Source organism: Motacilla alba, chromosome 1 (assembly GCF_015832195.1).
Source record: "Motacilla alba alba isolate MOTALB_02 chromosome 1, Motacilla_alba_V1.0_pri, whole genome shotgun sequence".
NCBI classification, from domain to species: domain Eukaryota; kingdom Metazoa; phylum Chordata; class Aves; order Passeriformes; family Motacillidae; genus Motacilla; species Motacilla alba.
This window is the reverse complement of record NC_052016.1, coordinates 36,552,856-36,568,763: the sequence shown is the minus strand read 5'-3', so window position 1 is coordinate 36,568,763 and position 15,908 is coordinate 36,552,856. Positions and strand designations below refer to the sequence as shown.

Sequence of the window (15,908 nt, the reverse complement as noted above, 5' to 3'; positions counted from 1 at the left end):
CTGCAGCTGCATTAGGCTAATGAGCCATTCAAATGGACACGGAATACTGCCCTTCCTCTCCCATCCCCCTCCACCCCCTTCCCATCCCCAAGACAAAAAGAAATTAGAAGAGGCTGAAGTGCACAGCTTTTTCCCTTCTAGACCTTGGGAACATGGAAAGAAACACACAGGGTCATTTGGCTCTGAAGGCTGAGGGATGCGAGTGCTTTGCTGCAGAGCCTGCGGGGAGCATGAGTCACATGGATCGCCTCGGCAGATCCGGGCTGACAGCATTCACCAAATCACCGCCTCACGTTGCACTCAGAGGGCAGAAATAAACTGGGAAGCAGGAGGGGCTTGGGGAGGTAGCGCTGTGGGACGGGGTTATTTCAGCCCGTGTGTTTCTAGCTCAGCAGAACTGGACAGGGCAGTATATCCTCAGCTGTGTCCAACCTCCTCCCTCCACTGGAGCAAGGAGGTCTGTGGATCCTGACTGAGGACCATGCACTGGAGCTGGGTCCAAAGGACTGAAGCCTGTGCTTCTCCCTTCTGCAGCCCAGAAACATGAGGAACCGTAGTACCAGAAAGACTGATGTCATAGGAAAAATCAGCACTTCACATATTTTTCCAAACTCGTGCTTTCTGTGGTATTTCCACATCACTACACAGAGCTCTTGCTGACATTGTCATTTTGTAAGTATTGCCATGTACGCCATCATCTCAGGGCTACTCTGATGAGCTGTCACCACATGATAAAATAAGTCTGTCATTGTGTTTGCTGCTTTGCAGAGTTGTTTGTTGCTGTGGTTTGTGTCGTGCAGAGGCATTAATTCTGTTGCATAGTGTAGATACACCCTTGTCACACCTAGCAGAGGGAGAAGTCCTCAACACTTCCTGAGAAGTAGGACCAGGATACCTGTAAGACAGCCTGTAAAGTCCTGGCTTGGGCACGATCTAGCTGCACTCCATTCCAGCTGGGGACTCATCTGCTTTGACATGTTTTGTGCAAGCTTGTTCTTATCTGGTTTGAATCTCTACCTCTGTGCTGCCTTGAAGCCCACACTGAAGCTTTCAGTATTGCACTCAGGTGGAGAGCAAAGCCCAACTAGGACTCATTCTGTGGATGACTTTTCTCTCAATCAGGGCAGTCCGTGCATCTAGGGAACAAAGGAGGAAAATTAAAAGACGCAGACAGGAGAGCTGCCAAAAAAGAGAGATTTATAAGATTAGAGCCTACAGTGGTTTGTGCTTGCAGGTGAGCTTCAAGTAGAGTAGGGCAGGGTCACAACTTTTGAGATCAGGAGACCCACTGAGGAATTGTGCAGTGTTGAGGAAGGCCTATCATTTTTGTTACATTCATGCAGATGGGAGAACTGGAAGCTGTGCGCCTGTGGATGCAGCTGTGCAGTTACAGACATCCCACTGGCACCACCACATCTGCTGCCACACTAGCCAGGCCACCTGGGAGCAGACAGAGGGACCCTCTGCATCGATGGTGGGACTGTGAGCCTGAGCACTCTTTGCAGGTGGGTCCCAGCTGTGCAGGGGGACAGAACCTTTGGTCACTTGTGAGGACTTAGTGTGCCTCTGCCAGCCTGTGCAAGAGAGGAGAGCTGCATCCTGGCTTTGACAGCCGTCAGGCAGCTCAGGCACCTCTGTGTTCTCCGAGCCACTGCTGCTGGCATTGTCTGCTGTCCATGCATTTTATCCTGGACAGGCCAGGTTTGATGGACCCTGTGCTGAGAAGAAATTAACTCTATGCTGCCTGAAACTGGGAAACAAGGTTTTTAATAAGCCCTATTAGGTTAGTCTTTTATTGTCAGGCTGATTCTCTTGCTGAAAAAATCAAGGCTGGTGTTTTTAGGTAAAGAAGTGGTTGTTCAGCTGTCAGAACCTCAGGTGATCATCTGAACTGCTGGAGATGGCTGCAGTGCTAAAGGAGCTCCCAACAGATGTTCACCCAGCCTGATTTTTTTGTCCCATCCAGGTGTCAGGTGGTACAGGACAATCCCTCTGCCCCAGATACCCGTGCGAGTTTGGGTACTCAAGCAGTTATTTAAGGTGAAGGCTCTGGACTGCAGAAACAGGGGTAGTTTTTTGTTGAGGGGGTTGTGCCAAGCAGTTTGGCATGACCATTACACAGACCACCACTGACTTTGCTCTCATTTTCCCACATACAGCTCCTAAAATGGACCTGTCCTTAAGCCATGATGATGCCTTGTTTAGCAGATTGATGGGCCACAACAATCCCAAGGTATGCTGGCAGTTCAGGGACAGGACAGGAGCAGGAGGAGCAGCTGTGCGCACCAGGAGACAAAGACTTTTCTAAAAGTAATGTAGTCGTGTGCAGGCAGGCAGGAGCTATGTGAAGGAAAGTGATGTTAGTGTGCCTTTGTCACTCCTGTTTGAGTGAGGATGACAATGGAGGAGCAGCCTGACACCAGTGGGGCCCACACCTGCTGCCACAGCTGCCTGGGGCTGCGTCCCCACTCCAGGGCTTGTGGGCTGGAGGATTTCCCGGGCTCACAGGTGTTGCCTGGGCCGTTGTGGCCGCCTGTCTGTTGTCTGTCAGTAACAGCAGCGCGGTGCTGGCGTGACTGCCGCACAGAAAACCCCTCCTCCAGCAGCAGCAGGCATCCCACCGAGGGTCTTCACCACAGGGAGCCCTTCCCACAGCCCAGTGCCCCTCTGTGCCTGTCCCCAGCAAGGCCAGCACAGACAAACAAACCAGGACTGCAGCCAGTGACAGCTGTAGGACCTCAAGGCCTTTTTGACCTGCCACTAGCAGACAGACAGTAGAGTAACTTCTATAAACACAAGACTTCTGTGTACATATTTTAACAGCATTTTTCTTTCAGGACATTCGGTCATCTCTGCAACATGCTTTTAGCTCCATCTGAAATTTCCTGGGCTTTTCACTCCCTCTTCTCGTCTCTTTGAGCCAAAAAAAAAAAAGGGGGGTCATTTGGTGAGAAACAATTTCAGTGGCGTTCTCAGAAGCATCCGCTTTCTGCACTCAGTAGGACTATGCAGTTCAAGGCTGGTTCGTTCTCCCAGCCAATTACTTTCTCACACCATTCCCAAACTTACTTTCTAGATCAACATTCAGAACTTCTTCAGGCTCTGACTTCCAGAATCTATTGGTATCCTGGGCTACCCTCCTGATAAAATTAGTTCTGAATTATCCCACTGATTGTGCTGTTTTACTAGTTTGTTAGCTTGTTATGGGAGAGGTGAAAGCTACAGGCTGACAGATAGATATGGGGGATCAGATATGTAGGTCTAGGGGGAAATAGGGCACAGAGTGCACAGGAAAGGCAAATGTGCATGGACAGAGAGGTTTCACAGAGAGCAAAGAGCTGGCGCATTAAGGAAGGCTCATGGCAGCCAGGGAGGTTGGAGATAGCGAGAACCAGCATTTCACATCCTAGCAGGAAAGAACGAAATGCGAATGTGAACCAGACAAGAATGCCTCAGAAAAAATGTAGTCCTGCTTGCAAAAAATAACTCCCAACCCCAAAGTAATTTATTGTCGCTCAGGCAGATAAAAGAAGCGCATAAAATTGGTTCCACAAGGAGGTCAAATTAAGTACATGAACAAAATACAAGCATATTATATATGTATGTGTGTGTGTGTGTGTGTATATACACATATCTTCTGTTCAGCATCTCTCATTATAGAATTGAGGATCAATCATAGCCCCTCGGGGTTTCTTGTCTGGTCCACTGGCTCCTAGCCAGACAACCTCCCTCCATGGCATTAGACTGGGGGAATGATGAAGGAATAAAGAATTTCATTAAAACAGGAGAATGGGAGATGGATTCACAGAGCACTGTGGGCTGCCAGGTGGTTAGGTACAGGCAGAGACTTCATCAGTCCTCGTGATGTCAGTGCTGCAGTATTACTTTTTCAGCCGGCTGCAAGAGAAAAGTACTACATGAATACCACCCCCCACTTTTTTTTGCATAGAGAATGACTGCCTGCCTCTGTAGCTGAGGATGCAAACAGTTACTTGAGCGTCTACACGGCTGCAGTTTAGGTTTCAGTTACACTGAGCTGCTTACTTGGCAAAGAGAGTTAGAGAACAACTGTATCAGCACTTGTACTGCACAGATTTATCTAGATTTTGATGTATCTGTACACACTTTGTCCTCTCTTTATGGGGATTCTTTTTTAACCTTGATAAAACGTAGGTGAAAAACAAGGTGAATTTTTTGACACACGTTATGCTCTTCACCACATATACATCCCAGCTGTGATGCAGTATTTGCCAATAAACGTTCTCACTGAATTCTTGGTGACAGTGAAAAAAAATTAGGTGAAACTATCACAGTTTGCCAATGTCACCAGTGAAAATGAAGCAGAAGTCTGGTTCTATACCCAAACATTCACTGAACTTGTTCATGCAGCCATTTATACTTCCCTTTGCACTCCACTTCCAGTGACAGAATGGCTGTCAGTGTTTCCAGCAGCTGCTTCTGATGCCTGATACCATATAAGCTTAAAGACATAGAAAAGGGCAGTTTCTCTGCTGAGAAATCCTTGCTCCCATGAAAAGGGTCATGACACAATAGTGTATTTCACATCACCCAAGGCCTTTAGGAAAGGGTACAAATCAGAATGTTCTGTGATTTTTTTTCTCCTCTTTTGTTACTCCTGGGAGATTATTGGCAATTTTCACCAAATGCAGTCCAGCAATGCTCTAGCAGAGCTGGAATTAAATTATGGACATAATGGATTTTTAAAATTTATGTTTCATCTTTGTGCTTGGTTGTGTACCTTCCACCTCCACAACCTTGACATCCAGATCTCAGATTCACTGTGGACCCTACCAAAGAACTTTGGAACTCCTGCTTGGGTTCAGCTAACATCTCTCAACAGTAAGATAATTTGAGTGAAACAACTCTGCTCAAAAGTTTCCCAGCACAGTGCTACCATGGGTGTGGGATTTAGCATAGCTCATAACTCTTAAGCAGGATTTAACATGAGTAAGAGCTGAAAATGCTGGAATGCAGCTGTACTGTTTCACCAAAGAGGCTCAAGTTCAATTTCTCACTGCTAAATCATCCAGCTCCTCTCTCTTGAAAATAGTCTTTGCCCGTTCTGGGTGCCCTCATTGCCACTTACTGTTGACACTGACATGTCTTGTTTTCCAGCAAGTGTTGTCTTGCTTGTGCCATCCTTTTTGCTCGTTGCTGCCAGGAGAGAAGGGACAAAGAACAATTGGATATTTTTATGCTTCAAAAGCTTTCCTCTGAAGTGGTAATAAAGTGCTGTCTGACATCTGCAGACTGTCCATCTCAAAAACTTGCCTTGAGTCTAAGGATCGACCCTTTGTCTGTTCTGCCCTGCACCCAGACAGGAAATCTGACTCCTCCTGTGGTTTGGAGAGCCAGTAATCTCTGCACCTTTCACAGGGACTGTGGCACTCACCCTTCTCCGCTGCCAGCTTATACCACTGGTGATGCACAGGCAGCCAAGGGCAAACGCCAATAAACTGCCTCCAATGCTTGCTCCAATTATCACAGAGTTAATCCAAACAGAAGCTTCCTCTGTGGGAGCATAAAAGTATTTAGACACAGAAACAAATAGAATTTTATAGCTTTAGGGTTGGGGCAGGGACATGATGCTAATTTCCATACCCACGTGGTAATGAAAGCTGATCTTTTTGTCACTGCCTTCTATGAGGTGACAGCTCCACAGCCCTGCAGTGCTGATGTTCACCTCCAACTTTACTTCACGCTGCTTTGAGTTCTTAATGTCCATCTTAGTGCCATTCACACGTTCCCAGAGCAAGTAGGCATCGGGTGCGAGCGGTCCAGAGACCTGGCAGGTCAGGGTCACATTGGCCCCTCTGGAGAGTGGCCCAGCAGGGTGAGCTGAGACTGTAAAGGCAAGACAAGGACATATGAGTGAGGGGACGGGAAGATGGGTCCATCCCCATGCTTTTGGGGCTTGCAGGTTTCTTTAGCTCCTCCTCTTCATGACCCACCGCTCTTCCTTCCTCTCACCTTTCATCACCACCAGCTCTATCTTGCTCTGTGCCTGTCTTCTTTCGTACTCCAGCTGGCACTGGTACTGGCCAGAATGGTTGAGATGGACTTTGGGGAGCTTCACTTCTATGGTACTTTCAGGTTTTCTTTCAGGTATCTCAAACAGCAAGTTGTTGCTTTTTTTAATCTCATGGAGCTGTCCTTGTGCTGTGACATTGAAATCAAGCAGCTCATGAGATTTTGCACTTTCCTGTTGTTTCCAAATCAGCTGTCCTGTGAAACCTTCTCTCCATTTTATCTTCTGGGAGTTTAGACGCCATGACAAGATGACAGGGCTATCAACAGTTGCATACTTTCTTTCTAAATCTGGATTCTGAAAACCTGAATTTAGAAGAGACAAGGAATACAGAGGCAGGAAAAGCCATGGTTACGCTTCCCCATGTCTGCCCTTGATCCAGAGCGAGGCATGCTGCACTCAGTTTAAAAAGGACTTGGAGAAAAGCCACAACATCCTCCAGGAAGGTTAAACAGAGAAAGAATAAGACAGCAGAAAGATCCAAAGCTCCCAAGCACAACAGAGCTGAGAAGAACAGACCCTGAGGAAAGGTGAATCTTCTCCTCACCAAGCCTGGAGAGAAAAAATGAGTACAAGAGTGGAACAAAGCTCAGGCAGAGCAATCACCAAGCTGCATTGTTGGAAGCCCTGGGAAGTCAACCCTGGAGCACCAGTGCTTGGGATGTGGAGATTAAAAGTTAAACTCACGAGCTTAAGAGAACACTGGTTCCCAAGCCCATGTGTGAGTTCCATTTTTGCCGTCACATACCTAATACCTTCACATCAAAGGAGATGTTCTGATTAATCAATGGAGAGTCTGAATGGATCTGACACACCCAGGTCCCGCTGTCCATAGTCTCCAGCTTCTTTAAATTCATGATGTATTCTTGAGGGCTCTTGTTTTGTATTTCTGGTGTTACTCTGTTATTGTTACTGTCAAACAATGTGATGCTGAGATGGGGTGGAGGAGTGGATGAATTTTGAATTAAAATCAGTTCAGGGACTTCATTTTGCAGAAAATGCCCACGCAAAGAGATTGTCACTGTAAAAATAAAATGCACAGCCAGTAAGTCAGTTCCTCTTCCTGCGAGATAGAGACAAGTGTTACAGCAAAGAGAACATGGAGACGCTGTGCTGTGGAGACGGAGGAGAAATGAACTGTGATAGCCTGGGACAGAAGAAATGCAGCTGGATAAAGAATCCCAGCAGAGATGTCTCCCCAAGCTCTATGGTCCCCTCCCCTCCTGATGACTCAAAGCCCTCCACTCACTCACAATTTAAGATATGCAGTGAGGTGCGGACTTTGCGAGTGCCATATTCACAGGTGTAGATGCCGGCGTCGGAGAGCTTCAAATTCCGCACCCACAGTTGTTTATATTGCATCTTGATGTCAGAGCGGTCAGTAATGAAAGTTTGTTCTTTTGAAAAAATAGGCTTGGTTAGGAGGGAAGAGGTTTCTCAGCTGTGTGAAGGGAGAAGGGGTAATGAATTGGAAGGCTTACTTTTCCAATATCTATTATTATTTTCCATACGCCATAGAAGAGTATCAGAGTACTTCCAGCTCACAACGGTGTCCCGAGATAACTGTGAATCAGGAAGTATGCCTGTGCAGTTCAGGGTCACCTCCCCTCCTGCAAGCCCAGTCTGGAATTCATTTTGGTGAGCCATACTGGAGATCAGGCCTGAAAGTCAATACCCACCCAAAACAAAGCGTAAGTTCACTTTCTGAAGGGTGGCTCAGTAAATACTTCCCAGCCTTCCAAAAATATGTTGATATTTCTCCCCCCTCTCCCAGACACTGAAATGATCCTTAATTTCTGAATTTGCTACTCCTTTATATCATCAATCAATCAATCAATCAATCAATCAATCAATCAAGCTCTTTTATTACCTGGTTATTCTCTTTCACATACATTCAGAAAAAAAGGAAAATACCAGTAGTTATGGTGGACTGACCATCATTCATAATTTTGAAATGTTGACAATTTTACTGAAACAACCCTTTTCCACTGGATAAGACTTAGTTATTCTACTGGTAGCAAATGAAGAACAGCATATGTCAGCCCTCCTTCACTCCCCAGCCAACACTTGATGCAGCACTGACAAATTTGCTCACACCTTCTTCCAGTTTTTGCATCAATGAAGACTGAAAACACACCAAAAAAATGAAGAAATAAAGTAAAAAAAGAAAGAAAGAAGGCTGACCTAATGTCAGGATCCTGTTCTTGGGAGGAAGGCTATGTGACAGTAAAAGAAATAGGATGCGTAAGGTTGAAGAAACATTAGGAGTGGTTTCTTGGGAGAATAATTTCCTTTCCTTCACTGTAAAGAAGGTTTCTGCAGGAGACCTTAAGAAAGAGATGGAGTTGTCAGAGGTAAGATTGGGAATAACAGGATTGTAATCTCCTGCCTCACTGCTGGGAAGCTCTTAGAGATGCTTAACCTGCAAATCTCTGAGGTGACCTGAGTACTGAAGAGCTATAGAAGTGTAAAATGAAAAGTTTACATGAGTTTAGGTAGGGTTTGCCAGAAGTTACATCCCTCTAAGAGGTCACCTGAACTGTACCCATACAGGCTTTCGATAATAGCACATTGGACTGCAGAAGTTTATGATTTTGTCTTTAATTGTGAAATTAGAAACATTATTAATAAGAGGTGGTATCTTTTGCTTTTCATTTGGTTCGAGGATGCACAAGAGATTTCCAATCTTTCTTCTGTGACCAGAGGAATCAAAGCTGAGTATCTGAGAAATGCAGGCTTGGCCTTATTCACTGTCTTTCCTTTCTTGGAAAATGAGCACTAAAAAAATCCACCAAAGCTTATAACATTAGCAGTCGAGCTGAACCACTAGCATTCCATTTGCAAGGGCAAACCTCTGATGAGATTCTCAAGATCACATCACAGATGTAGTTATGCATCACAGATATGTTTTTGCCCAGACAGCTGGAGGCAATGTGGAGAGCATATTTTCCACTCTGCTTGGTGTGTATCCTGGTTCTCACAGAACCCCCACTCCTGCATCTCTGTGGGGCAGCTCCCCAAACCCTGGTTTTTGCTGGCAGGCTCAGCAGGTGAGCTGGGAACAACCTGAGTCCCAAAGCTAAACCGTGTGAGGAAGCTTACACTACACATCAGAAAGAGCCTAGAAATACACTGAGTGTTGTGAGGCTTGTGAAAAGGCTGTGAGAACCATGAGGGTTTGCTGGGCCCAGGACTCACCCAGATGCAGAAGCACGAAGGCAGCAGGCGTGCAGCTCAGGGCTGTGCCACTCAACTCCATCGCTGGGAATGCTCCTCCCCTCTGTGGAGAGCAGGGCTGGAAATGCTGTCACTGCCAAGGGATCTTATCCTGGAAGACCCAAATGCTCTGTTAATACTGTTTGATTATTCAGACCTCGATGGATGGGACTTGTGTTCCCAGTCAGCTCCCACCATCCTTCAGCACAGGAAAATGGAAGCTTAGTGGGAAAGTCACCAGAGCCCTTTGTTTCAGCAAAGAATCCATCTGCAGCTTGCCCCTGGAGTTTGGTAATAAACATTTCATTTTACTCATCCCTAGGTTTCTGGCATTCATCAGGCAGCAGCTGTTTATACTGCCAAGAGTTCTGTGCTTTTTTACTTCTCTATGGTGGGTTATCATCACTCTTGCAGAGATTAAAGCTAAACACATACAGGGCTGCATTAGCAAGAGCACAGCCAGCTCTGCTGGAAGTGGAGTGAAGTAATTATTTCTCTCTATTTGGCACACCTGAGGTCTCATCTAGGATACAGGGTACAGTTTTGGGCCCCCAGTACAAGAAGGGTGCCAACAAACTGTACGGAGTTCAATGGAGGGCTAGTGACACGGCGAGGAAGTCGGAGCACCTGACGTACATGGAGAGGCAGCGAACTGGACTTGACAGGGAGAAGGGAGCCAAAGTGGGATCTAGTCTCAGTTTCCCATCATCTAATAGATATTACCTAGAAGAATAAGCCACATTCTTCTCAGATGGGCACAGGGGAGGAGCAGGAGGCAGCAGCCATATGTTGAGCAGGGAAATGTTGACTAGATAGAAGGAAAACTTTCTTCCCACTGAAGGTGGTTCAGCAACAGAATAGATGCCAAAAGATGCCAGGCAATCTCCACCACTGGAGACGCTCAGAAGTTGCCTTGCCAAGCCCTGAGAAACATGTTGTAGTTTTAGAGTCAACTCAGCTCTGAGTAGGGAAACTAACTGGAGACCTCCCAATGTCCCTTGCCATCTAAATATTTCCATGCAATTTTGTGAGTCTACGATGACAGCCATCTTTAGGCTGTTATTATAATTTTTCTTCAGGTTTGGGGTTTTTTTTAACTTCTTACCTTAAAAATCTCAATAACCAGCAAGTCTGATCTTGGAAAGACCTTCTTGAATTCTTAGGACTATTCAATGAAATGTATGGGGAGAAGAGAGGAACAAGGTCAAAAAGAAGAAGTTGCATTAATGGTAGCAAAACCTTAAGTGGGAACTGGAAGCTAATGGTCATGTTAAGGTGAGTTATCAAATTAGATGCAGTTTCTGACTGTAGCAAAGACCAAGTGCTGGTAACAGCTGCAGCTGCGTGGGGTGACAAGGTGAAGGGGACCATGGCTGCTGGTGCAAGGACACTACTGAGCTCTCCATCCTTAAACCAAGGCATATACCACAGAAGGGAAGCCAAGCAGCTTAAATGCTCTGGGGAGTGAGCAAGCCAGTGAGGTGACCTCACTTCTCTGAAAGCAGGCAGTCCCCATGTCAGGCACATGACAGACTGAAGGCTGGAGTCTTAATGGGATTAAACTCAAAAAGAAATGCATGAATAATTTTCTACAATATTTATATGTACGATGTGCAATATTAAGTGTAATATATTCTATTAGAGGATAATTTAATACTGAAATTAATTTAATGATCAGAGCATGTGAAGCTATCAAAGAGTAGATGAAAACATCAGCCCTGCATTTAAATGGAGATCAGGTCAGCACAACATCTGACATCCAGACCGATGTACAGACATGCACAGATGAAAAATATGTGTGCTACAACAAGACAGCAGCCATATGCACCATCAGAAGAGAAACAGGTGGCAAAGACACAGTCAGAGGAGACTTGTGGCTTGCCTCGTGCAAAACAGAAAACCCACCCCAGGCCAGGAAATATTTGCATGAGCTGTTTTCTGCGAAAATTGTACAACAAAGGAGCAAGTGCAGATGATTGGAGATCACTCCCAACAAGATGCAGAGGCAGTGATGAAGCAGTTTGCTGGGTTAAGCTACAGAATAAAGAAAGGGGCACTAACAAGGCATCTGTATGCATCTCACTCCGAAGGAACATCGATAACTGAGAACTGGCACAGGGCCCTGAGTAAGATCCATTCCTGAGATGACAGGAGAAACCTCATCCCTGCTGTGAAGAAATCTCACATCACCTGTTCCTGTGGGATGAAAAAGTCAGCCCCCACTCTAAAGTAATATCTGTGAATTACACAGTTCAGTGATGGGTTTCAAAATTTTTAAGTCATTAAACTTCATATAAAACCTGAAGGTAATGGAACAAGTAAAAATTAATGAAATCACTGAGTCACACCTCATAATTTTGTTTTGACTGGGAATCTCTATTCTCCTGTCATATGGCTTCAGTTTATTTTTTGTCTTCTTGCTTCCTGGTTATTGAGCAAAACCACACAACCAGAGCACTGTGGGACTGGTGAACTGCTGACCTTGTGCATCTTGGTAGATGCAGATTGATGCATCTTTGTTCTTCTGTTTCTTCTCTTGGTTTCACATCTTCTGCATTCCCACTTTGTTCACACTAATCTTTGTATTTCTGTGGCAGATCTCCACAGTGCGATGTTACCACCTACATGTCACAAATCAGTGGGGAAAACGGGTTGTCTTCAGATAGGATTTCTTTTGCACACTTTCCCCCTCTCCCTGTTCATTTCTACTTCTCATGCATGCCACTTCCTTTCCCCCCTGCCTTTCTATCTCCTTCTGCATCCCTCCAGGCCAGATCACAGGCAGGGCTGCTCCGGAGTTTACAGATCTCAGGGAGCAAGGCTCCGCTGAGCTAACCGAGCAAGCTGCTCTCATTAGCGGATGCTTGTAGCAGACCCACAGCCTCCTTACAGGCAGCCCAGCTGCATCTTATGGAGGGTACTCATAAATTAAGCGGTGTCACAGAATGTCCCCAGGCACTGGAACATACTCATCAGTCCTGTTAAATTGCTAGTACATTTCCTGACACATTTTTGGCTGGGGACAACTCTCGCTCTCCCGAGCAACTCTTGGGATGCATTTAGGTGTTAGCATGGGCCAGGGACCTCTCCCATTAGGTGGCTGGCATGTGGCCAGTTCATTTTGGAGGTTAAGTGAGTTTAATAGCCCAGACCATCTCATGCCAGCTGGCCTCTGTGCCAGAAACAGTCCAGGCATACTTGATTTATTAGCACATCTAGCAACGGAGGAGCAGGACTCCCTCCCAAGTGAACATTGATTTCCTTTTCATTTTAACTTCCCCCTCTTATTAAACTGGTTTAATTTCCTTCTTGACTTATTTTAATGATCCTTGCCTCTCTGAGGGATAGGAAAAGGAGAGCTGAGGTAGTGAGTGGGCTTGCTTCAGAGAATGATGCCTGCAGGACCAAGTCATGCCTGGAGAACATCCACTTGGGAGCAGGGCTGGCCGCCCCTCAGTCCCTCCAGTACCAAACCCCAATGGGTGATTGTTGCCATTTAGTTCCCAAATCCATAGTCTGTTATGTTGCCATCTCACTGCAAAAGTTCCACATTGTTGTCTCCTTATCACAGAAGTCTCATACCATCTTGGTGTTGTCTCGTGGGCCACTTCTTAGAGCACTGACTCTTTCCTCTCCACACAGTAGCCAACTGACTCCAATTCACCTATCAACCGGCCAACCCACTCTCTTATAGCACTCTTCTTCTCATTGGTCATTTTTCTCATTGGTCACAGCTGTGGCCTGCTAAAGTCAGGCCTCTTTCTAATCTTGGCTAAATGGCCCAGCTGCAACTCCTTAGGGGTGAGATTACTTTCTACACTATCTTTATTTTCTTATATTCTATCCCCCCACTGATGATGGCTACAGAGACCTCTCCACAAGTTGGCACTGCCATGACACAGGAGGAAACTTAAATTAAAAAAACCCCCAACAAATAAAAACTCGGCAGCCGCTCCTGATGCAGAGCAGGCCATCTCCTTTTCTCGGTGCGTTCCTGTGCCTCTTTCTTGCAGTGTGGTTTTGGTTTCTCCTCTCGCTCTTGTTTGTGGCTGTGCTTTTGATCTGGCAGCGGCTCGTTCTGTCAGGGTGGGGGGCCCCCAGCCCTCCCTCCCTCCCTCCCCACCGGGGCTCCACACCTCAGCTTCCGCTGCGGCATTTCCCCTTGCGCTGCCTGCCAGGCGAGGGCTCGGGGATGCAGCTGCGCCTTGCCCTGCTCGAGAGTGAGGCTCAGCTGTGGGCTCTGGGCTAAAGGGGTTCACCTCTCTTCTTCTCAGATTAAAAATTCGAAACAAAGCTGACTTAGCTCTTTTACCAAATAGTGGTTTCTTTGAATTTACTCCTTAACGTTAAAGCAAACATCAGGTGAGCAGCGGGCGGGGTAAGAGATGAAGTGCAATGAAAATAGCCAGCAGAGAGCAAAATTATGGCAGCAGTGAAGGTCATTTCACGGTCCCTACTGTCCCCACTGGACTATTTGACTCTCCCTCCATTTCCTCCTGAGTATATCTGGTCATCCAAGAGCAGATGCCACCCTCCCATTGGAGCCCCTGGGAGAGGGAGGCGCTGGAGCAGGGTCCATGGGGGTCACACAGGTGAAAGCAGCTGATCCTCCCCAGGAGAGGTCCCACCATCAGGACAAGGAGGGTGGTGGTGTCACTGTGTCAGCACCAGCTGAGCTCCTCTCAGCCATGAAGTACCCCATGCCCAGCCACACGCCTGGAACCACGTGGAGGCCACGAGAAGTGGCTCCATCTCCACAGCCCAGGCTGCTCCCTTCTGGCCAGAGGGGAAGCCAAGACCTGCCTTTCTAAAGGCACCAAAGGCTGTGACTAATCAAGGCACTGTGAGGCACTCTGAAATCAGCTCCTTCATCAGCCTTCCAAGCCCTGTATGTGCTTGGGATGACGTTTAGGTATCATCCCTCCTTAATTTTGCTCTGGTGAATAGAGGGTCCCCACTAGAGGCTGTGGCAGATCAGGTGGGCACCATCCCTGGGTGCTCAAGAACCGCTAGTGGGGATGAGGTGGATGCTCAGTTTGGATGAGCCGAGCCCTGCTGTGCTGCAGGCAGACATGTTTGGGGGACACTGGGGAGGACAAAGGAAAAGTCAGGGAGACCTCATCACAGCCTTTCAGTACTTAAAGGGATCTTATAAAAAAGATGAAGAGCAGCGTTTTAGATGGTCAGATAGTGATAAGAGAAGGAGGATCAGTTTTAAACTGAAAGAGGATGATCAGATAATAATAATGATCAAATGTGTTAGGAAGAAATCTTTTACTCGGGGACTGATGAGGCACTGGAACAGGTTGCCCAGAGAAGCTGTGGCTGCTCCATCCCTGGAAGTGTTCAAGGCCAGGCTGGATGGGGCTTTGAGTGACCTGGTCTAGGGGAAAGTATCCCTGCCTGTGGCAGGGGTGTTGGAATGAGATGTTTTCAAAAGATCCCTTCCAACCCAAGCCATTCTGTGATCCTATGATTCTAACCTGCACCAGGGAGTGTTGAGTTCATAGTGGAGAACACTGAGCAGCAACCTGAACTCAGCCCTCACGTGGAGGAATATCTGAGGTGGCTGATGGAGGCTGAGCAGGATATGCCACCTGAAAGTTGAAAAATTCAACCAGAAATGAAACTCCTGCTTTCAACAGCACAGCAGCCCATGTAAGGGGAAAGCAAATCCTTTTTCTGTTGTCCTGAAATTGCAAGGATCCCTCTTTTCCCAAGAAATCCTGCTCACTCAGCCCTGAGCTAATGGATCAGGCTGCATTGGCAAGTAGTGTCAGGCAGTGAGCCAGTCAGCCTGGATTAGCAGAACAGACCCCTCCAGTCTCAGCACGTACAGATGTAAGTAGACATCCTTACTTAGCTAGAGACTGGCATCTTCTTATTTTTTCAGGCTTTTTTTAGAATAAAGTTCCCCTTCCTGCAGGGTACGTGGAGAAGGTGATAGCAAGTGGCAGCTGGTAGAGGGCTGCTTCCCAATGCATTTGCAGCCCTTGGGGATATGCAGTCACCAGTGACAGGCCCTCATGTTGGACATATTTCCCTATATACGGGTTTAAAAGATCCACGAGATCCCCAGGCTCTGAGGCAAGTTGAGCTTTTCGTAACTCCTCTTTTTTATGCCCTTTCAGAGAAAATTCCAGGGAGTCAAACAGTTTTTAGTTAAAATTAAAAGGCCTCGGAGAATTGCACAGCCAGAAGTATTATCAAGTCAAAGGTTTAAGATGGTTTTACAACAGACCTTTAAGCGGGGCAAAACCAATCCATCCTTGCCAAAACAGCAACTTAAGTGGAGTAATAAAGTTCATAGCATTAAAAAACCTGAAAACAGGCTGGCCTCTTAGCAGAAGAAAGAGTTTTCTTACCTCTTTTCTCTCAGCCTCTGTGTTTCTGTCTCCTTGTGCTTGTCACCTGCCGTAATTGATCTCACCCAACTACAGCTGAAACAAAAGAGGAGCGAAGTTGATGTTCAGCGAGCAGATGCAGGGCTGGCCTTGATGTCTGCTCCTCTTCAGCCGCAGCGACAGCAAGGTCTTGCTGCCCATCCAGGTTCTGCCGACATCCGCCGACTTCTCTCAGCAGATGGTGATTTTCCAAAGGCACGTGATTTCCACTCTGGGTGTGAACAGAAATGGACCTGAGC

General features: G+C 46.7%; 1 protein-coding gene across 1 annotated transcript; it reads right to left on the bottom strand.

Moving 5' to 3' along the window:
- Positions 1-3,483: 3,483 nt before the first annotated feature.
- Positions 3,484-15,898, bottom strand: CD4 (CD4 molecule). The gene is made up of 10 exons (XM_038155701.1): positions 15,631-15,898; positions 9,248-9,377; positions 7,531-7,710; positions 7,303-7,446; positions 6,798-7,070; positions 5,992-6,354; positions 5,623-5,865; positions 5,414-5,532; positions 5,108-5,175; positions 3,484-3,897 (listed from the first exon to the last, which is right to left on the bottom strand). The coding sequence occupies exons 2-10, from the start codon at positions 9,306-9,308 to the stop codon at positions 3,882-3,884; spliced, it is 1,467 nt and encodes a 488-aa protein (XP_038011629.1). The 5' UTR covers positions 9,309-9,377; positions 15,631-15,898; the 3' UTR covers positions 3,484-3,881.
- Positions 15,899-15,908: the final 10 nt, after the last annotated feature.

What these genes read in the sequence shown, in the direction of transcription:
- CD4 (XM_038155701.1), bottom strand. Translation starts at nt 9,308, where the DNA reads ATGGAGTTGAGTGGCACAGCCCTGAGCTGCACGCCTGCTGCCTTCGTG. An exon ending in AGAGCTGGTGGTGATGAAAG is followed by an intron (nt 5,866 to 5,991) that starts GTGAGAGGAAGG and finishes TTGCCTTTACAG; the next exon opens with TCTCAGCTCACCCTGCTGGG. An exon ending in CAGCTTTCATTACCACGTGG is followed by an intron (nt 5,533 to 5,622) that starts GTATGGAAATTA and finishes ATGCTCCCACAG; the next exon opens with AGGAAGCTTCTGTTTGGATT.